General features: G+C 36.7%; 1 protein-coding gene across 4 annotated transcripts in view; it reads left to right on the top strand.

The window, feature by feature from the left end:
- Window positions 1-22,314, top strand: part of GOLGA4 (golgin A4) — a 77,540-nt gene extending 55,226 nt beyond the window's left edge. The window contains exons 16-25 of one of the 4 annotated variants that reach the window (XM_066557627.1): window positions 366-487; window positions 1,610-1,740; window positions 5,840-5,953; window positions 12,518-12,538; window positions 12,703-12,771; window positions 13,400-13,475; window positions 15,196-15,299; window positions 16,958-17,044; window positions 19,437-19,500; window positions 21,576-22,314. In XM_066557627.1, coding sequence (XP_066413724.1) covers window positions 366-487; window positions 1,610-1,740; window positions 5,840-5,953; window positions 12,518-12,538; window positions 12,703-12,771; window positions 13,400-13,475; window positions 15,196-15,299; window positions 16,958-17,044; window positions 19,437-19,466 — 754 coding nt within the window. In that variant the 3' untranslated portion in view covers window positions 19,467-19,500; window positions 21,576-22,314. Of the gene's footprint in view, window positions 1-365; window positions 488-1,609; window positions 1,741-5,839; window positions 5,954-12,517; window positions 12,539-12,702; window positions 12,772-13,399; window positions 13,476-15,195; window positions 15,300-16,957; window positions 17,054-19,436; window positions 19,501-21,575 lie in introns of all 4 variants that reach the window. The other 3 variants (XM_066557619.1, XM_066557642.1, XM_066557635.1) reach the window with 3 other exon arrangements.
- Window positions 22,315-23,654: the final 1,340 nt, after the last annotated feature.

Raw genomic sequence — 23,654 nt, 5'->3', positions numbered from 1 at the left:
GCACAAAATGCGGTGCACTGCTTAGCACTTTTAATAGTTTCTTAAGCAATTCTAAAAATTCCCTAAAAATTCTTTTTATGGCATAATCTTTTCTTCCAGTTCTTCAACTTCCTCAGCAAAAACTCCGTATCTTTGGAGGGGTTCCGTTCTGGGTTGTTTTTAAATGAAACACCCACACCTACCAGGTGAATTAGATAGGAGAGGAAGATAATGCCTCTGTGAATCTCACAGAATTCATATAATTCAAAACCATCCTCTTCTAAAATAGTTCTCAAGAAATTCCCAGATCTCTTGCCTTGCCTTGTATTTTCACACCCTCTTTAAATGTTATATTTCCTTGCTGTATGTTTTGACCTTTTTTACAGATGTGAACAAGAAGACATTGAGTTAAAGCACAACTCCACCTTAAAGCAGTTAATAAGAGAATTCAATACTCAGCTGGCTCAAAAAGAGAGAGAATTAGAAACAGCAGTAAAAGAGACCATCAGTAAGTGCAATATTAATATAACTGTAATCAGTAAAGTAGTCAGAGAACTGAATCTTCAGTTATTTCTGTTTTGGGGGAGGGATTTTACCTGTGACTGATAAACACAACGTGTTCTATGAATGTCTAGAGAACTTAGGGAAATAACTTGTCTTGCTCAGGAAATAAATATTAATTGTAGTACAATTAGGAAAATGCATATGTAGCTGTTCTGCAGGATGGATCTTTGATTTAGCACTCATTACATCTGCCATGGCATGATAGCCATAGGTACCTATCTTTCTGTCATATGTATAAAAGAAAAGAAAATGAGAGTAAAATTTTGAAGATGAAAGTGCATTGGTAAGTTTCCATTGCAGTGCTACTTTGTCTCCAGTAGTAAAAACTTTAACATTCCAGTGTTGAATATATGGCACTTGGAGAGAAACTTACTCAACCTGTAGAGAAACTTAGATCCATCTGAGAATCAGAATTGTGTTTTCTTAGCTGGATCTTGCAGACTTCATTCACTAACCACTAACAGGTACCAACTGGGTATGATGTCTGATTGTAACACAATGTGATTATAGCTAGAGTACAACATATTTTGTCTTCTCAGTCTTTTGCCACCATAGTGTAACTTTGAGATTAGAAAAGTGAGAAAAAGTTGTGGTTTGATTCCAGTTACTAGAAGTACACCTACAGGTGAGGAGTTTCTGAAGATTGCAAAAGCTTCAGTTACATTTCTAGATAGAATAGGAGATAAAATTAGTTAATAAATATTCGTTGTCATCTTCTAGAAACTAGTTCCAGCACCAGATAGAAAAAATTGCTTCAGGTTACAAACTGCAGACCACAAATTTCGTACATGTTAGGATCAAGGGACATAATAGTAACTGATAGTGTGGAAAAATGAATTTTCCTGGCAAATTTTCCTTATAGTTACTTTAAAGCATTTTTTAAATGTAGCAAGTCCTACACTTACTTTTCCAGAGTAAGTGTGTCATCATAGTTTGTATTCCTGAGATTTTTGAATAAACCAAATTTCCATCAGCAGTTCTGGACTTGTTATCAGTTATGACATAATTTAAAAAAAGCAAAACCAAAATCATGCTTTTTTTAATACTGCCTAACTTTTTTTTGTAGGTAAAGCCCAGGAGGTAGAAAATGAATTGATAGAAAATCATCACATAGAGACCACACAGTTGCATAAAAAAATTGTTGAAAAAGATGATGATCTAAGAAGAACTGTGAAAAAATATGAAGAAATCCTTGAGGTACCTTTTTGAAAAGTGATGACTATATAAATTTCAAAATTATTCTTTTTCGGTTGCATATCTAGATAGAAAAATTGTGGTTCTTTCTAGTAAAGGTCTTACTGCTAGAATTACACTTGATATGTCTGGTGACCCAGCTTGCAATTAAGAAAATATTTGTTTCTGTATTAATGGGCATGAAAGTACATCAGAAATTAAGCCTTAACTTTGATCATTCAATAAAAATTAGATGGCTAAGTCCTTACCTCTTTAAGCAGTTTGTGTGCCAGACTGGAATGAGAACACGGAGTGACATTTAAACTTTTAGTAGAATTGTGGTGGTGGTGGTGCATTGTTTTTTATAAATACAGTATTTATGGAGCAGTCTCACTCTCTATCGCCTTCCTCTGATGCCCTGCTGAGAGTGGTGCCATAGCCCTTAAAGTAAGGTTCTGTTCCATGCAGGGTGCAGTGTGTTTGCATAGTTTTTATGCAAGTAAAGATTTCTTTTTTTTGCTTGTAATGAAGTTTTTCTGCATGATATTTGCAGATAGACATACTTATTCTCTAATAGCATTTCAACCAGGAGTTACCAGTCAATTTCAGTTTAAGTATACTTCACCAAGGATGCCTCTTGTTTTAGCCAAGTAAATTTTCCCAGTCCTGCCTGTACGTGTTGAAAACATTAAATGGTTTTCAGTGCTAGACTGTACATCATATTAGAATGCAGGCTTTAACTTTGTCAATCTTAGTCCTCTTTTCACAAATAGTGTAATAAAAGAGACTATTCCATGAATAGAGCCAGGAGTAATAGATGTAAGTGGACTGTTTGTGATCAGTTACCATTTCAAAAATCTATGCACTTAACATTACTGAGTGCTTCATACTAAAAATTTCAAACATCTAAGCAGGCTGGTATGTTTCACTCTGATTTTTTGATCTTCTAGCAGGATGAATAGCATTAGAGGGGTTTATATTTACAGTCCCCTTCTTTTGTTTCCTAATTTAGAAAAAATGATTGATATTAAAAAAACAAGGTTGTTTTTGGGGGGTTGTGGGGGGTTTTTTGGTTGGTTTTTTTTTTCTTTTGTTTTTGTGGGGTTTTTTAGTTTTTTGGGAGTTTTGTGTGTGTGTGTGTGTTTTGTTTGTTTGTTTGTTGGTGGTTTCTGTTTTGTTTTGTAGGGTTTTTTTCATAACATAGGTCTAAATTCTGCATTTCTGGAGGATTTAAATTTTTCTTACCTCAGTGTGCAGTGTGTTGCCATTCAGGCCCAGATAGGTATGTGATTTCAAGTCATGCCGGTGTAATTCCTTTGTGTTTTCTGCTCCTTTCATCCGTAATGTCAGAAACAAGTATGATGTAGTCATTGTATGATCCTGAAGATTTAGGCTAATTTGACTTACATGCAATTGGAGGCCATGAACACTGTCTTTTTTTGCATCTCATTGATGATGGCAATGACAGTTACCTGAGACTGAAATAAACTGTAGTTAGATGTTTTAAATTACAGAATACATGGGTATTCTGTATATCTGTCTTTCATAGTTATATGTGGGAGTGTTTTATTTCTGTTATTTTAGGGAATTAAAAAAAAAAAGTTTTTTTTCCTGAAAGAAATATTGCAAGCATCTCAGAAATTGAGAAATATTTATGTTAAATTGGATGTATATCATGTTCATTGACATCTCTGATAGAAATAGGAACATATACATCACTAGATTTAGCCTAAAGTTACCAGTTATCACCTCACTTATACTTGACTTGGCTTATGGTGCGTTTGACAAATTTCATATGATGCAGAAAGTTTGTCTCAAATGGTAAGAAGATGAAGCAAAAATAAAGCCAATTGCAAGAATCAATCTTGCTCATATAACTTTGTTGCTCTGTTGCATTTTCAATATGGTTGATGCTAAAAATTGTCTAACTTGGTTTATTTATCCTCGAAGACAAGGAAGAATCATTCCATCTGTTAAACTTAATATGATTTGCTTGTGAAGTGCTCCACTTTCGCTTTATGTGTTGTTTTCTTTTATGAAAACTTTTATCATGTAAGATATCATGAAAGTCTCCCTAGTTAAAGGATTTTTAGATTGGCATAACCTCTAATTAGGGAGCTAAGTATTTTTTCTTGAAATAAACTATATCATTAGAGAAAAATTGAATGCTGTTTTCCAGCTAGTTTATTTTAAGCCTAACTATGAGCTAAAAATAAAATACCTAACTTCAGTTACGTATCTTTTCATTTTTTGTAATGCCTTCTATGAGAGTACAGGATAGGCTTTCTGATTAAGATTTAGGAAACTATAACTTTTTTGAAGTCTTAGTCTATAACTGTAATTAAATCCAAATATCATGTAGCTTATTTTCAGAGTATGCCAGATGCTATGTAGAACAATAAGTTCTTACTGTAAATGCAGATCAGTAGCATGTTGGAACTCCACTTGATTGCTAATAATTTTAAATTCAAAAATAATCTCTCTTCAGGGGTTTATCCAAATATTTGCTCACAGGTATGTCCCTTTTACAAAAGTGTCATTCATCATTTTGAGTTTAATTTCTTTTCAGCCTTTCAGCTATCTTTTTTAACTAAGAATGAAGTGCATTCAATTGTGATTTATTAAATTAAACAGTTGTGTACAAATTGTAAAATTTTAGATTCTTGGTGGACAAAAAAAGTAAAAAAAAAATGCAAAAGCCAAAACAACAACCATCACTATCCCTTAATACGCCAGGTATTGAGAATTTTTAAACTGGGGAGTATAACCTTCTATAAAAAAATTTAAAAAAAGTTTCTTAGAAATTATTAATTGTTGATGCACTTCTGAGGGCATAGAGGAATCATGGGAGTGAATAGAAGTTAACATTGTTTGGAGGTCATGATGTTTGAGCAAGGTTTTCCTTGAGCATGGATATTTTTTAAACTTTGAGGCTGTAAAAATTGCTCAGATACTGCATCATATTGCTCAGATACTGCATTGTACCCATTATTTGTGGGTAGATTTGCTTAATTTCTTTTTGGTGATGCATTCTGGACTGAGGAGCTGCAGGGGAAAGGTGTTTTATTCTTAACTCATGTGCAAGGAACATCTTAAAAATTGGTCTTAGAGGGAAGTATTTCTTTTATTAGTAATGGCATACCGTAAGTCTTTTAAACCTAGATCAGCTTTCTAGTCCTACACTTATTTTTCCAGAGAATATTCTTTATCATTATAATTTATACTCCTGAGATTTTTGAATAGAACAAAATTTCCATCAGCAGTTCTGGACTTGTTATCAGTTAATTAATTGTACTAATTTGACTTGAAGTACTACTGTGTTAGTAAAGCCATCAACTGACTGACTGCCGTGTACGGTTAGCATGAGTGAAACTAGAGTTTTAGTTTTGTTCAGCAATGGAGACATGCACTAGGAATTGGAGTGCTGTTTTATAAGGTCCCTAACATATTCTCTCACAAAAAGGCCAGAGGTGACACAAGTTTTAAAAATACTTGTTTTTACAAAGTGCCATATAGATGGATTAACTTCCTAGGATTTAGGTCATTGTATTTTTCTCCTATACAGGAAGAGGTCATTTCCTCCCTACCATTCTTGTTACTGCTTCTTTCCTCTACAGTGAATACTGCCTTCCAAACCCTTCAGAGTGGGAAATTGTTGGTCATTGTTTTGGAAAATGCGCTTAAAACTGCTTTCATAGCATCTTTGTGAGAGTGGCTGAGGAAAAGATTTAGGTCCTTGTCACTTTCATAATATAGAAATTAATTTTATGTTGTCATCTACTCCTTCCATGAAGGTAATGACCTTCATGCACTTTCTGGATTATACTTGAATGCTGTTTTAATGCCCAAGAGAAACAGATCTTTTTTGGAATTTAAAGAATGTAACTGTAATCCTAGCTATGTAATCTTTATTGTTGGAGGCCTACAAAATCTTGGTAAGCACCAGTTCTTTCTCTTGGTCATTTCTGTAGGAGTCTGGTGTAACTAGCCTTTACACAAATATCAAGCATATCCTTTCTGTGTATAGTATAACGTTTGTTGATTGTTTTATGTTCACCATAGTTAAAGTTTTGAATAGTTAAATGATTCATTGTATAAGTAATTTTTTGCCTGTATTTTGAAGTCTCGTGAAGAAGAGATGACAGCAAAAGTTCATGAGTTGCAGGCACAGCTGGAAGACTTGCAGAAGGAATACAAACAAAGGATTGCGGAAGAGGAACATTGCAACAGTGAAAAAGTGAGCTGGCACTGACATTTGTTTTTATATCTCTAAGTGTGAAATTCTTGGTCCATGGGAAATTCTGTAGTTTATTACTAATTGGACTGTATTTATGTATCTGGCCTTCACTTTCCCATACAAAAGGAATCTCTTTAGAAACTGCAATATTTGGTGCTACCTTTTTGGTTGGTATGTTGAAAAGTGCAGTTCTGTTGTTATTATTAAGGTTGAGTTTTTTTGTCCTCTACATGTGTTTATGTTGGTTTTACTGGAAGCCCTTTAGAAGGAAAGAAAATCCCATTAAGTCATTTTTAGAGTGATTTTTTAAAAATTCGCATTTCAGAGGTGTCTGAAGTAGTGCCTTGAATATATAAATTACTGGTATAGAGGCCTTCATTGAAAGAAGACTGCCTTCATTCTTTTGTCTTTCTGAGATTACATTTTAATTTGAAGAATTCTTTGGTGAAAATACTAATAGCTGTTATTATACTGAGGAGATAAAAAGTGTACAAGTTGTTGAGTGATTGATGAGAATTCATATTGACCTTACTTTTAATATTTTCATTTTTACAACAAGTAGCCCTGGGAGAGAGTAAATTTATATATTTGACATTAGAAACCGAAAGTACAAATTATCTCACTGACCTAGTGTTTGTTACTTCTGCCTTGCACTTGTGTACAAAACCCTTTATATTATTTTTCCATGGTATGAGTTGTTTTCATAATAGGAAAAGCAGAAATCTAAGACTGCCTTGTATTCTTAATTAAACCTTGTTCACCTACTGATAGTCTTACATAATCTTATTATCTAGAGGAAGATTCTTAAAGAGACTCCTAACTTCTAAAACATGATTATGAAAAGTCTGAAGAGTACTTATTCTTTAGGACTTCTTTGTTAACTGTTTCACTCCTAGTTTGTTATAGCAGTCTGCTATAAATATAGGCAGTCATTACATATTGTATTATACATTCATCTTCTGGATTACTGATGTGACAGTTATATCAAATTTATATACTGGTAAATGTATGTATTTCATGTATTCAGCTCAGAAGCAATGCACCCAACAAGGAGTAAATCCAGCAAAAATTCCAGGAGGCCTCCATGGATGAATGGGAGCTGCTGGACCTGCTGGGCAAACTCAGAATAAAAAAAAAAAAAAAAAAGCTTTTAGGAAGTGGAAATAAAGACAGGTGGCCTGAGAGTAATACAGGGAAATTGTACGGGAAGCTAGGGACAAAGTAAGTTAGGGAAGCCAAAGCCCAGTTAGAATTGTTGTAGCCAGGGAAAGTAAGGCAAACAGGAAGAGCTTCTATATGTATGTTGTAAACAACAGAAAGACTAGGGATAATGTGGGCCCTCTTTGCAAGAAAATAGGAAACCTGGCTACCCTGGACAAAGAGTAGGCTGGGATTCTCAACAACTTCTATGCATCTGTCTTCCATGGCAAGTACTCCAGCCACACCATCCAAGTCAAGAAAGGGAGCTGCAGGCACTGGGAGGATGAAGACCCTGAGTCCACTTGTCATGGTTTGACATTGGCCTAATGCGAGGCAGCCATTAAAGCTGCTCACTCACCCTCCCCTACCACAGCTGGGTAGAGGAGGAAAAAAATTAGTGGAGTTTAGATGAAGACCAGGAGAAAACACTCTAAGGGCAAAACAGGCTCAACTTAGACTTACTAAGTGAATTTATTACTAACAAAATCAGAAGAAGATAATGAGAAGTAAAATAAGCCCTTAAAAACACCTTTTCTTCCCCCAGCCCCTCCCTCCTTCCCAGTGACACAAAGGGAGATGGGATGAGAGTTTTGGTCAGTTTGTCACCTGAAGTTTTGTTCTGCTGCTCAGGGAGAGGAGTCCATCTGTGCTCTCTGAGGGGTACCTTCCCATGGGAGACAGTTCTCTGTGAACTTCTCCAACCTGGTTTCAATCTTATGAGCAGCAGTTCTCCCAAAACTGCTGCAATGTGAGACCTTCCCAAGGCAGACAGTCCTCCCAAAACTACTGCTGTGTAGGTCACTCTTCCACGGGGTGCCGTCCTCCAAGGACAGGCTCCTCCAGCCTGGATGCAGGGGCCAACTCTCTCCACTGGGTCTCCCACTGGATCACAGCCTCCTTCAGGGCATCTATCCACTCCAGTGTGAGCACCTCCCCCATGGGGTGCAGGTGGATCTCTACACCCCCTATGGACCCCCATGGGCTGCAGGGGCACGGCTGCTTCAATATGGTCTTTACCACAGCCTGCAGAGGAATCTCAGCTCTGGTGCTTGGAGCACCTCCTGCCCCTCCTTCTCCACTGACCTTGGTGTCTCCATGTTGTTTCCCTCACATGTCCTCACCTCCTCCTCTTCTCTGCTGGAATTAAAACTGCACCACCACTTTGTTCTGATTTTCTTCTTAAATATGTTATCACAGGGGCGTTACCATTATCTCTAATTGGCCCAGCCTTGGCATGTCCATCTTCAGAGCCATCAGAGATTGGCTCTGCTGGACATGGTGGAAACTTCTAGCAGCTTCTCACAGAAGGCACCTCTGTGGCCCCACCACTACAAAAAACCAGGCCGAGCCAAACCAACACATCACTGTAGGATAGGATCAGGTTCAAGACCATCTAAGGAACCTGAATATGCACAAGTCCATGGAACCCAATGAGGTTCGTGCGTGGGTTCTGAGGGAACTGGAGATGAAGTTGCTGAGCAACTGTCCATCATTTTTGAAAAATTGTGTCAGTTGGGTAAGTCCCTGATGACTGGAAAAAGAGAAATATAACCCCAATTTTTAAAAAGGGGAAGCTGGAATATCAGTGAAACTACGGACCAGTCAGTCTCACCTCTGTGCTAGGCAAGATCACAGAACAGATTCTACTGGAAACTATGTAAAGGCACATAGGAAAAAAAGAAAAAAGAGGTGACTGGTAACAGCCAAAGTGGCTTTACAAGGGGAGATCACAATTTTAGTGATCTTCTCTGATGGGGCTGCAGCATTGGTGGACAGGAGCAGAGCAACTGACATTGTCTACCTGGACTAAATGCAAAGCATTTTACTCTTCTGCATGACATCCTTGTCTCCAGATTGGAGAGACAGGGATTTGATGGATGGACCATCATCTGGATACAGAACTGGCTGGATGGCCACACGCACAGAGTTTGGGTTAATGGCTCATTGTCCGCATGGAGAAGAGTTACATGGAGAGGTTGCATCAGTGGTAGAGTAGCATAATCACCTCTTTTGACTGATGATGCTGTGTTTGATGCAGTCATGGGGTCAGTATTAGCTGGGGCTGATACTATTCAATATCTTTGTCAGTGACATAGACAGTGAAACCTGTCAGTGCTGAGTGCACCCTCAGCAAATTTGTTGAAAACACCAAGCTCTGTGGTGGTGCAGTCAACACAATGGAGGGAAAGGGTATTACCATCCTGAGCGATCTCAATAGGCTTGAGATGTGGGCTGAAGCAAACCTCATGAAGTCCCACAAAGCAAGGTGCAAAGTCCTACATCTGGGTCACTGCAACCCCAGACACACCGATGGGTTGGGCAGAGAAGTGATTGAGAGCAACCCTGGTAAGAAAAACCTGGGAGTTACAGGTGATGAAAAACTCAACATGAGCCAGCTGTGTGTGCTCACAGCTGAGAAAGCCAATCAAGTCCTGGGCTGCATCACAAGGAGCGGGGCCAGGAAGTCCCCTTGGAGCACTGTGAACAATTTTAGTATCCCCAGCATAAGAAGGACATGGAACTGTTGGAGCAAGTCCAGAGGAGGACCATGAAGTTTGTAAGAGGACTGGAGCACCTTCCCTGTGAACACAGACTGAGAAAGCTGAGGCTGTTCAGCCTGGAGAAGAGGCAAACTTCCAGTATCTGAAGGAGGCCTACAGGGAAGCTGAAGAGGGACTTTTTATCAGGAACTGTAGTGAAAGGACAAGGAATAAAGGGTGCAACTTGAAAGAGGGGATATTTAGAGTAGATGTTAGGAAGGAATTTTTGAGGGTGGTGAGACTGAACAGGTTACGCAGGGATGTTGTGGATGCCCCAACCCTGACAGTGTTCAGTGTCAGGTTTTATAAGGCCTTTAGCAACCTGGTGTACTGGGAGGTGTCCCTGCCCATGGCAAGGAGTATTGAGACTAGATGATCTTTAAGATCCATTCTAACCTGTTAGCATTCTATGATTCCTCAGTTGTTCCCAGAAATGTATCAGACAGATGGGCAATGACCTGTAAAGTATTTGAATATTGCCAATACTAAATGTCTAAAAGTGAATATGTTTACAATTAACAAAATGAACATTTAATTTTGCCTGTGTCTGCAATGTCGTCCACAGCTGTCTACTCCTTGGAGTTTCCATGGCAGACTTTGGAGAAACACAGAGGAGTTCTCTAGTGTATAATTGGGTACAAACCAGTTCAGAGAACTCCATCACTGATAAACAGTTTAGTTTTAAAGGATAAAGATGGTTTCATTTGTGGGGGAAGATGAGCAGGTTGTGTAGTAGTGCCGATACTTAGATACAGTTAAAGCATGCAGGTTCAAAGTAGTTGCAGAATGAGAATGCAGGTTTGTTGTTTGTTTTTTTCCCCGAGTGTATATATGTGATTTCTCTAGAATATAGGCATCAGACTTTTTTGAGTAATTTTGAGAATTCCAACTAAATTCAAATTTAGCAAATTGCTCACCAGATTTCTTTTGCATAGCTGATTCAACTAAATGTACGATTCACAATGGTGATTTAATCTCAAAACAATGGAATTATTCTAATAGATTGTGCTGTGGAATTTGCATATAATTCCTGGTATATCTTCTGATCCAAAGAGCTCAAATATTTAGAGTAATGTAAGTGGGCTTTCAGTTTCTATTTTATCAGTATTTCAGGATTTAATTCTTACTCTGACACGATCTGTTCTGGGGTTGACAAGTAGTTTTCTTTTGTCCTACTTAGAAATTGAGTTGTTTTTAATTTTTACTCCTGTCTCATTTTGTGTTTTGTCTGTGCTTGGTATGCTTGTAGGAAACTAATTTTGCTTTAACCTGGTTCAATAGTACATATTTGCAACAGCTACAATAGCGTATATAGGCAGCATTACAGAGCTATATGAGAAAATTAGACAGGGCCTGTGGAACTTGTCAAATACCTGAACAAAACTGTATAAATCCACATCTGGATTTTACAGTGCATTCAAATTGATTATATTTGCCTTATATAAATTATATTTTGTATTTTTTGTCTCACTTGATTTCTTTTTTATTTTGTTGCTTTGCAACATTTTGGAGTTTTTTTGGGTTTTTTTTACCCTTCAGCACTAGTAGTTAAACAGTTTGAAGTCTTCCGTTGACTGGATGCAACTTTTTGTGGGCAACGTATTTTGTCTAAGATCAGGGACTCCCAAATCACAGAAGTTTTTCATAAAACTTTCTGTGCTGCTGCTTGTCAGCCTAGACTAAACATTACACATAACATATCCACTTTGACATGAAGTGTACCCTAGATATTGGAACAGTACTTGTCTGATTTTGATAAAAAATTGACAAATACTAACAACTATAAGTACTAATGTTTGGACGTAAAAATATCAGAAAATGTCTCTCCATATCAGAAAATAAATGTCTGATTGAGGTTTTCAGAAGCAAGAATTTAACTTAGAAGTTTGAGATCCTTAGAGGAACGATTTTGCCCTATTTTCTGTCTGTAGGAGACCCCACAGATTTTTATCTATCTGAGACAGGGAATAAATCTCCTTTTCCGCACAATTGCAAAGGTGCTTGGGAAGAAAAAATTAATATTGACCCTGAGATCAGCTGAGTTGGTTAAAGCATGATGCTAATTATGCCAGAGTCACAGGTTTAATCCCTGCATGGGCCATTCACTTTAAAAGTTGGACTCTGCTCCTTGTGGCTCCCTTCCAACTTAAAATATTCTGTGATTCTGTGAATACGTACCATTTCTGTTGTAAGGTTTAGCCTACCTTAAAAAAAAATTCACACATAAATTATTTGGTGTTGAAATGCTTATGCAGCCTTGAGTTACATCCATGACTACTGAAGCATTATTTTCCTTAGGAGTTGAAACACTGAAAGATAGAAATTTCAGCTTAGACTTTTTTCTGTACTTTATAAACATCTTTGCAAGATGTAGAGCTCATGAAGCTCTTAACTGAAGCTATTTTCAGGTATATGTTCACATTTCCGAATGTGACTTGAAGAATTAAGGAAAAACATAAAATATTCTGAATAGTATTAATTGTAGTTAGGGCATCCTGTGATGTATTTCATACTCATTCAATTATTATTCATCTCCAATATGCATTTCATAAACGTTTGGAAACACTAGCTTCTTTTAAGTTACATTTATGATGATTGTCTTACAAAATTAAATGAGATAATTTAAATATCAGCTTTATGTATTGTCAATACAAATAACTTAAACTATTTACAAGACTAGTTGTTATTATTGGGTAATTTCAATTTTTGTCATCCTCAATTAATACACTGTATAAGAACTCAATTATTGATATTTCTTTCTCCAGTGCTTGATATAGTCAGTATTTTTCATACATTTTAATCTAAATTTTTATTGTTGTTATAGGTCACAATAACAGAACTAAAGGTACGTCTTACACGTTATTTTTCTCTCTAATACTTTCGTTGCGGGGCAGTTTTAAAGCTGAAATACTGCTTATAAGTTTGTGTGTGTTAAAAGGAGAAATAGGTTTATTGCAAAGGTACCTATGATGTATTTTCAGCAATTTCCAGACGTGACTGTCTTTTCAGGCACAACTTGCACAGAAGACAACACTAGTCAATGATTCAAAACTGAAGGAGCAGGAATTGAAAGAGCAGGTAAGGGTCACGTTGAATGAGTAAGAAGTATTCTTGTTTGATACTTGGAGTTTGCAGTATTAAAAGGTTTGTTCTTTTCAAGTGACGATGTGGTACATCTCCATACAAGGTACTATGAATATAATAGACAAAAAAATAGTTTTCACTCATACTTGCTCTCAGAAGATCTGCGTCCTTTTCAAAGTATTCCTCTATCCCCTGAGAATAAAAACACTACATGCTTGTGATACTGGTTAGCAAAGAATTGCACAGTGAAAAAGGGAACAGTGCACTTTATGAAATTCTTGAATTTTTTTTTCAAAACGAAACCTTTTTTAGTGTTTAAGTATAATTTTTGTTGTAAGCTTTTTTATCTACAAAAAAGATATATATGCTTATATATAAAATGAATACATGAATATATAATATATGCATAACATCTGCTATATATATTTTTATGTGTATATGCAGATGTGCAACATTGGGACAGTCTTTAATAACACAGTTTTTAATGTTTTCCTTCCTTAAAAAGCAAATGTATTTTGCTTTTATAAGAGATGATATGTAGCTGGAAACTGTTTCAGTTATGCTTCTTTTAGCTGCTGTTTAGGTTTAACACTGTTTATCATGTCAACTGTTTTCTGTTTAGATTCATGTACTGGAAGACCGGCTGAAACATTATGAGAAAAATATGTATGTCACATCAGCTGGAACACCATATAGAGGTAATTACTCAGTTTTCATCACAAGTAAGTTTTTCGTTTGTTAGAAAGATACAGTTTGGTCTAGAAAATAAAACGTCAGGTTTTTTTAAAACACATAATGCACTTATGACATCCTTGTTTTCTCTTGTCTATTATAATAGAGTTTTATGTCATCCGATTAAAAGAGCTCTGTATCAGAGTTCTTAAGTTCTCTTCAGTACAGGACCCAAGAGCGTCCAGTAGACAGGGGCAGAGATGGGCACACCTACAGCAGGGCACAGGTGGGGACAGAAGGTCCCAGGCTGAGCTGGGACACATCCCTTGGGCCCTTGGCAGGAGATGGTGGGGGTCCCAGGAGGCTGGTCCCAGCTACCCAAGGCCTGTGAGCAGCCCCAGAACCCAGGCAGAAGTAGACTTGCGCTGTTCATGTGTTGTCCTTTAGACACTGGTGGTTAGACACTTTGGAGATAGAGTATGTGCTTATGGACCTTCTCTCTGGTGGTATACTGTTCCTCTCAGACTCTTTTAATGTAAGATTAATTAAGAAAAATGCACAGGGAAATGAACAGGTATTGCTCACCTCCAAAAGATTTGCAGCTGTTTAGTTGAGGAGTATGTACTGCATGAGACAGAGGGCTCAAGCATTGAGCCTTGCTAATGTTAGAGATATGGGGCTTTGCCATCCTGTGCAGACCCATCTTAGCTGGATGAACTCAGAAGACTTTCAAAAATCACATCACACTTGCTTTTTGCAAATTTGTGCAAATGGTCAAATTATCTCAGGATGATCTGCATCTCTCATCCCCTCAGAAGGTCCATGCCTGCTTCCCTCAAGGTGACTGAGCCAATGATGGGAGATGGTTGTGGGTATTTAGTGCCTTCTGCTAGTGCAGGGCTGGGAAGAAATGTGATCAAGGATTTCCTCGGCATGTACTGACAGGGAGAGGAGCAGGAAACATACTTCATCTAGAAGGGACCAACATCAGTTTCATAGTCCAGCTGTGTGACAACTTCAGGGCTGATGAAAAGGTAAAGTATGTCTTTAAGGGCACTGTCCAAATGCTTCTTCAACACTGATAAACAGGCAACAACCACCTCTCCAAGAGGTCTGTTGCAGAGTTTGACACCTGTTGGTAAAGAAATGTTTCCTCTCATCAAGTCTGAGCTCCCCATGATAGATGAACCATTTTCCATGTGTCCTGGCACTGGGTACCAGGGAGAGGAGAGCAGTACCTGCCTATCAACATCTCCTCAGGAAGCCGTAGAGAGCACTGAGGTCACCCCTTAGCCTCCATCTCTCCAAATTAGACAAACCCAGTCTCCTCAGCTTCTTCTCATAGGACATGCCTGTCAGTACCTTATCCAGAGGTACCCTCTGGGTGTGTTCATGTACCTTCCCATTCTTTTTAAATGGGGCCCTGAACAGCACACAGTACTCAAGGTGAGGCTGCACCAATGCAGAATAGGATGGGATGATCACCTCTTTTGACCAATTGATGATGCTGTGTTTGATGCACTTCAGGATGAGGTTTGCCCTCTTGGCTGCCAAGGGCACATACACTGGTGACTCCTGTTGCACCTCCTGCCAACTAGCACCCCTAAATGCCTTTCTGAAGGGCTGCAGTTACTCCATCTAAGGTGCAGAATACAGTATTTGTTCTTGTTTGGTTTTGTGCCATTACTGAAACTTGGATTCGGATGAATGACTCTCAGAATAAATATTCTCTTTTTGTTTACACAGATGGAAACCTTCACCATACTGACGTTTCCCTATTTGAGGAACCCACTGAGTTTGAATACTTGAGGAAAGTGCTCTTTGAATATATGATGGGTCGTGAGACAAAGGTATGGAAATTTGTATATGCTGACAGGTGATCTTGCTGTATGATGTGAACTATCATGTGTTTGTGATTTGGTATGTGCTGTTTATTTCTGACAATAAAGTATTCAATAGGCTTTCACATTTTTTTCCCAAAGAGACATGATTCATAACTTCAAGACTTCATCAGCCTGCCAAGATGAGTGGTAGGTGGAGGGAGTTTTCACATCTCTCACTGCTGTACCTATCAAGACAAAAACCATTATGGGTAGATACAGTTTTATCAGTAAAAGTCTCTTTGTCAGTCAAACTTTATGTAAAATGAAAGCTGGTATGCAGAATATAAGCAAAAGTGATCTTTTCATGTAGTCTTGACACAGACATGGTAAGTTGCAGTTGGATTAAATAACAATTTGTTAGTAGCTGTGTTACCAGCTGAAGATGGTGAAATACCTCTTCAGTAGTTGCTTAAAGATGTTTCATAGTATTTATAGAATCTGTATACCTTAGATGTTATTAATTCACTCTTAAAAGTAGTGAAAAGCTGGACAGTAGGCTTCTTGATTTCATATGCTGGTTTCCTTTCATTCATTAGATGTGTTTCTGGAGGACACTGAGCTTCGTGTTTGCTTTCTTCAGGATTATCTCACATAATCATAAATCTATGGATATATCTTAAGAACTGATTTCATCCTGCTACGTGAACTGGAAAACCATGAGCAGTGATGATGCAAATGATAGAACTTTTTAAAACAGTTTTAAGTATGCTTGTAAAGTATTACTGTGCTTTCCACCACTACCCCAACACAGTTCTTAAGTTAAAAGATCTGTAAATTTATCTTCTCAGTACAGATGTTCCTTTCTCTCAACTTTTTTGTTCCTGGACAAGAAAAGACATTTTTTTAATCTAATTCTGCCTTGTAAGGTCATTTTGGTGGCCCTTCTCTGTGCATGATCCCCTATACTAGTGCAAATATGTATCCCTTGTCTCAAAGGTGATTCAGTAGTGGAATTGTTATATCTCTGGACATGCTTCCTCTTTTTTGAACAGAGTTCAAAAGAATCTGTGCAAATTATCTAGGATGTATTGCCAATTATGCATCCTAGTAAATGATACTGGAATGCAATCAAGACATTAATGAATGCACTGGTTCGTCTACAGTATTGGAGACATAAGAGAAATGTGGAGGTTGATGCGGATCTAAGAGTCAGGAATTAGTGACTTTTAATGTGGGTAATTAAACACATTTTTTGTAAACTGCTTTACCAAGGTGTGTATATGTATTTGCTGAGAAGTTTTACTGTCTTGCCCTCCAATCCAACTTTATTATTTGCCTCTTGCTTGGCAGGATATCTGCAACAAGATTGACAGATTGCTTTTTCTAGGCATGCACTTTATCTAGTATGCTGTCTTATTAATGGACTCTATCATTTGAGCATAGATGCCGTAGAACTTAAATCCCACTACAGCAGCTGAAGTTTGTGACAATGTGCAAAAATTGTTTTCATATAATTCACATTATGCATATACAATGTGAAACAAATAGTTATATCTTACTGATTTCACTGTTTTCCACTGACATTAATAAAATAGTATCCAGTATTACTAAATTAAATTAATTTAAAATATTACGGACATCTTTGTGGATGTGGAATTATGTATGGATAACCTATATCTCTTCAGACAATGGCCAAGGTCATAACAACAGTGCTGAAGTTCCCAGCAGATCAGACTCAGAAGATACTAGAACGAGAAGACGCTCGACCAGTGGTAAGTTATGTAAGTAAATCAATTTTATGCAAGAGGAGTAGGTTTCAAGAATAAGGAATTAGAAAATTTTTATGTCTTCTTTTCTTTGTGTCCACATTCAGGTGGACTCCTTTTCTCCTTACTTCACTTTTCTTCAGTGGAATATCAAATTCCAGCTCTAGTTTTGAATTTATAGCAAGAGTGAGAAAAAAAGCAAGCATGTTTGCTTTACTAGTATTTTTCCTCAGTTAAGACATATTTCTGATAGTGATGGATAGGACCAAAGTAAGTTCAAGTATCACTACTATTTTGTGGAATTAAAAAAGTAATCTGACATATCAAATAATATAAAATTAATGCTTCTTAAATTTAGACGTTTTTGTGGAGTCATACCAGTTTTTATAAAAATATATCAAGAAACATTACCAGCCCTGAGATAAAATTTCTGGCAAAAACAACAGGCATTTTGCTTGTAGAATAGAAAGTTGATTATCTCAATCACCTGAGATATGTATTTGAAGTACGATGTGTACTATTTTATCTTAAGTGGGTATCCTAACAAGCTTGGGATTTTGATTAGGTTTTGGGGGTTTTTGTATGATCCTGCTTATTTTTGTATTGAAAAAACACGAAAATATGTTAGTTTTCTCTGGGTCAGGACAGGTCAAAAATAAGAGTTGTAAACAGTTTGGTGTTGGTTTTTTTCCCCTTTTTTTTGACATTTGCTTAGTATTTAGCAGTTGACCTATTTACTAGAAAGGTGAAATTGGCTTTGAGAAACAGATAAGGAGGTAAAATTATTTGAGCATAAGCATTTCTTAGGTATTACTTTTACTGTTTTATGTATAGGAGCTACTTTTAATTAAAATAAAAACAGCAGTAATAGTCTCCTCTACATGTGATTTGGAATCAACACTGTGAACCCTCTCTTTGTGGGTCACCTTAGTGAAATATTTAGGAATTAAAGTGAGAGGAAGAATTGCATTCTGTTTCTCTCACTGACCTTGCATATATATTTATTTCATACTTGCAAATACAGAATAAAATAAAAATTCATTTCACTTGTAGATACATTAAAGTCCTGTTGATTCACAAAAGAAAAATTTAAAAGTCTGTATTTTCATCTTGCAGTATCACATTTGAGGAAAGTGTTAAGTACTTTAACATTTTCCTGTACACTTAGTATTTTTGAGAGCCTTGCAATCTTAAATATTTCAAATACTTTTAGAGGATAAAAATATTGATTATACTGTAGCTCCAGTATCATGTATTCAAAGCATTATTTTCTCTCTCTGACATTAAAATAGAAAGCTGAGACTGTTTTGTTTTGTTTTGTTTCGTTTTGTTTTGTTTCGTTTTGTTTTGTTTTGATAAGCCAGAGTAATATTTAGGAAAGATTTTGAGAAAAGAGAGATGGGCCTTGTTTTGCAGCCACTTCAGCTTTTTGATATTTAAACCTGTTCTTTCTACAACAGACATTTACAACTTCTGATACAAAATAAAAATTCAACTTGAATTCATCCAACAAATTTTCATCCTTGGTATTAAATTTTGTCTAAAACACACAGTGAGATTTTTTTGTAGGCTACAAGTGCTTTGATTTGTTAATTATATCTTTGTTCAAAGAGCTTTTGGGTTTCACATAGCAGTCCCTTCTTGGCTCATATCTGGCCTATGAATTCTCTCCTTTCCAAATCCACAAAGAGACTGAGTTACACATCTAATGGAAACTCAAATATTAGGGCATATTATGAAGGAAGAAGTATTTTTTCCTTTACTTTCAACATTATATGTTCATTTGCTGAAGCACAAATTATTCTGGGCATGAGTCTTCCATAATTCTGTTTAGAACTAAAAAGTTAGAGATGTCTTTATAAATTATGCTATCAAGAAATATGCTTGGTTTCTTTTAGTTTCTATTTATTGACTGACATGGCACTAATGTCTCTCCATACTTAATATTGGACTGATACCTGCATATGAAAATATCCAATGTTTAGCTCTCAGGAGCAATGAAGTTCTGAACTACAGCATAAATGTGCATTTTAACATAGAGCTTTTAGTTTATTGCTAATGCATCTGTAAGTAATTTTGATGTGTAAATTATTAACTTACTATGCTACTTACTTACTTAACTTAAGACTAAGTGTGTGGTACTAAAGTATCTGTGAGTAATTTTATACCCTCTTAGTGGATATATATTTAACAAGTTTCTGAAAACTTGTAGCAGTTCCTGGTTAATAAATATATGCTAGATCAATGTAATCTTCAGTAATCTGGCTTTTACTATGTTGATGTTGTGATCTAACTGCAGCATTTCATCCATAGATGTCCACAGAGTTCTTATTTGTTAACACTACATAACACTATCAATCAAATAGTCCAATAAGCTCTTTTCTTCCTGGCTTTGTAGTTTGCCTCACCTCGCAGTGGTATCTTTTGAATATGCCACCAGTCTGTGCTTAGCTAGCGTGTGGGTGAGTGAAGTATAATACATTCTTGTTTTATGTAAAATGAAATCTGTATTATGCAATTAAAGGTTCTTCTGGTTTTTTTTTCTTGCCTGCTTTCCTTCATTAAAGAACAAATTTTGGCTGTATATGCATATGATAATTTGATGATTTTTGTTTTCCTCCTAATCATGTCTTGTTTTACAAAGCTGAGTTTGAAAATGGTAAATACTGATTCAAAACCGATCTTTTTGAGTGACCCTAATCCTAAGTATAATTTCAAATGTTGATTGAGCCACAAAAATCTCAGTAGTAGAAATGAAATCAGATTTTAGATCAATTAATATGTAATATTGAATTTTATTGCACTTGGCTTTGTTTTGTATTTATTCATTTTTTAATTTCCTTTTTTGAATAGGCAAACAAATCAGGTTTGTGGGAGACATACTGTACTGCTTGAAATTAATTATTACATCTTGTAAATATGAAAATGCATTATCTTTAAAAAGATGAATATTCTCTGCAGAGGGTTTGGGATATAACTGGGTTTAAACATTAGTACCTTTCTGAATCACAGCTTTGGTTTGATATCAAAAGATGCTAAAGCAGAGAGATGGTGGAGAACAATTAGGGGAGCTTTATGCTCTTAGTTTGTGTCTTTCTTCAAGTTTTGTTACGCTACTTCAATTATGAATCTCCAATGCTAGTTGTAGCATTACAAGAATGGAAGAGCTGACGTAGGCCTGAAGATGCAAGTTGCAGCAGACTAGACTAGCTAAACAAGCAACACACATGCAATAGCTGGTTGAGAGAGGACTGGGCTATGGAACAACACAGGAAAAAACTTCCTGCACTGGCTGATAAAGATTATGATTTGAATCCCTAGTGGTGTATGATACTTAATAAACTCTGCAGATGAATTCTATAGAATATGGTCAGTTCAACTTTTTTTCCCTCCTTTGCAACTGGAAAGCTTTGCACAGTTGCCAGGAGTTGATTCAGTGCATGTGAAGCAGTTGCTATCTCTTGGATGAAATGCATTTGTTGGCCTCCATCACTGTCAGAGCAAAATTAATTAACTTAGGCTATTGCCATTGCCATTTACCCTTTACCACATTGCAGTTGACAGGTTATCTTCCTCTCCTGCTGTCATGTGAACACAGCCTTCAACACAAAATAATACCTCTTCCAAAGGAAAAAAATTATTTCTCTAACAGTCACGATTTCTACTTTGTGTTTTTTTCCATCTTTGAATAAAATTGTGAATGTACTTTATTGCACTTAAAATGCAGTAGAGTTTGGACTGTTTGCCAACATCCTTCATCAGTTCTGACAAAATCAGCAACTGTTATCTCTATCCCTTTGTTGAAAATAATTGAATTGTAAATACATTTATCTACAATTGGAACAAAGCTATTTACAACACTGTTGCAGAATAGGTTTCAGAAGATATGTTTGAAACTTAGATTCTTGTCATGCTGTCTGTAATGCTGGTGTAAAAAAATTCAGGTGGTCTGAGCTGCCTTTGAAACATATCACAGAAAGGCTTGTTGATAGTGACCTTATTGTCAGAAATTATTGGTTACACTTTCATAACATCAGCTAATGTATATGTAAACTGTTCATACTTCATTATTAGATTGTAGTTGCCAACTTAATCTCAAGTATTTTTGTCACATACTCTTGCATGTATATAACTTAGAAATTAAGGGAGATACTGACTTCATTGTGAAGGCAATTGATATTTTCCTGTAGAGGAGGCTATGTGCTGGGTCCAAAATTCTGCATCATCATTTCAGTTTTGATGATAAGCCTTATGCAAGAGAGTCCAAATTTTTTTTTGTTTGGATTAATATGCAGTGATGTGGTAGACTATTTCCAGTGAGACTGCTGACCATTTTGCTACACCTTGTTTTGTTTTCACCAGTTTCTCAACTGTTTTGCAGGTACCGGAATGGAATTGCTTGCTCAAATAGTTTGGTAGTTTGACTTATTGAAATTCTTCTGTCTTCTGATTATATTAATAAACCATGCAATTATTTTAATATTAAGAGCTTCTAAGTTGTTCTCAATAATGTAACACTTGATTTCATTTCTTCTAGTTGTGGCTACGACCATCTTGAAGATTTTGTGATGAGAATGTCTCATGACAGTGCTGCTTAAAAATAAGTTTATATCTCTGTTGCCTCTTGAGAAGGGACAAGAAGAAAAGCTATTATTCAAGGTCACAAACAGAACAGCAAGAACCAAAACTCACCACCACCTTTGGACTGTGAATATAATCTACTGCCTTGGCAGAAATGCTAATCAGGGGTTATTTGGTTATTTCTCTACTATTGAATACTGTCTTCTATTTTGTGTTAAAGGTTATTTTTTTAAAGGAGAGAAAAGACTTTATCCTAGGAAAGAATTGCCTGCTACTGTATCTCTATACAGGTTTTACTGAATGTTTTCTAAAAGTTGAAATAAATGATTTGTTTCTTCTATTTATTTTTTTTATTTTTGATTGAATTGTGCAATACATTTTGGATGGATAGCAATTGAGGTGATTTTTCTGATGAACTAGACACTCTTCTTGACTATTCTCTCCTGATTTGATCTTGATTGTTTGCTAGAAGGTCACTTCTATATGCTTTTGCCTACAATAAATCCAAATTGCAGTACCTCGTTTGTTTACTCCTAGCTTTTGTACTTATATTTTCTGAAGAAAAGATGTGTTCCTGTAAATTGTAAATAGTTACTACATAACTGTATCATATGCTGATCTGTGACTGTTGACAGCACGAGTATGAATAGAGCTAAGATGAAATAAAGTTTATTTACTGTATAATTTTGGAACAACTTTGGTATGATTTTTCTTTTAAAGGACACACCAGTTTTGTTCTTACTCCTGTTGGAGACATTGTTAGCTGAGATATTTCCAGGCTGAAATCATTCTCATAAGAACAACTATTCAAGTACATTAAATTGTAAGTCAATGGAGACATTGAAGTTTCCAAGGGGTCACAACCTGCAAAACAGATATATGATGGGCTGAAAAGCTAGCACGAGGATGTAGCAAATAGAGAAGCTTGATTTGTAAAAGTTCTGAATGATCATAGAATTCCAGTTTGGTTTGGGTTTGAAGGGACCTTAAAGATCATCTAGTTCCAACCCTCCTGCCATGGGCAGGATATCTTTCACTAGGTTGCTCAGAGCCCTCTCCAGCCTGGCCTTGGATGCTTCTAGGAATGGGGCATTTACAACTTTTCTGGGCAGCCTGTTCCAGTGCCTCACCATGCCCACAATAAAGAGTTTCTTCCTAACAGCTAATCTAAATTTCTCTTCTTTCAGTTTAGAACCGATCCCCTTTGTCCTGTCACTATCTGCCTGTGTAAAACCTTGTTCTCAAAGGCTGCAATGAGGTTGTTTTGCAACCTTTTCTTCGCCAGATGAACAACCCCAACTCTCTCAGCCTGCCTTCATAGCAAAGCTGCTCCAGCCCACTGAGCATCTTTGTGGCCTCCTCTGGACCCACTCCAAGAGATTCATGTTTTTTCTTGTGCTGAGGACCCCAGACCTGGGCACAGCACTGAAGGTGGGGTCTCATGAGAGAGTAGAAGGGGACAATCACCTACCTTGACCTATTGGCCAATCCTCTTTTGCTACAGCCTAGGATACCTAGGCTATATGTGAGTGCACATTGCCAGGTCATGACCAGCTTTTCATTCACCAGCACCTCCAAGTTGTTCTCCAGAGAACTGTTCTCAATGATTTCTTCTCCCAGTGTTCTCCTGGACTCATTGAAGTTGCTCCTGACCAACGTTATAGGACTTTGCACTTAGACTTATTAAATCTCATGAGGTTTTTATGGGCCTACTTTTCAGGTTTGTCCAGGTGCCCCTGCATGGCATCCCTTCCTTGTGCCAATTGGACCACTCAGCTTTATCAATTCTCATGCTGTGTCCATCCAGCCATTTCCTTGTCCACTGAACAGTCCACCCTTTAAACCTGTGTCTTTCCAATCTGGAGATAAGGATGTCAAGAGAGACCATGTCAAAGGCTTTACAGATGTCTAGATAGATGACATTGGTTGGTCTTTGCAGTCATTCCATCATAGAAGTCCACCATGACGGAAAATTATGTATTTTTGTTCTTTTAAATTATTCCTGTCTGGTCGTTTTGGCATGTAAGTTGTGAAC

This window comes from Molothrus aeneus, chromosome 1 (assembly GCF_037042795.1).
Source record: "Molothrus aeneus isolate 106 chromosome 1, BPBGC_Maene_1.0, whole genome shotgun sequence".
NCBI lineage: Eukaryota > Metazoa > Chordata > Aves > Passeriformes > Icteridae > Molothrus > Molothrus aeneus.
This window is presented reverse-complemented; position numbering and strand designations above follow the sequence as displayed.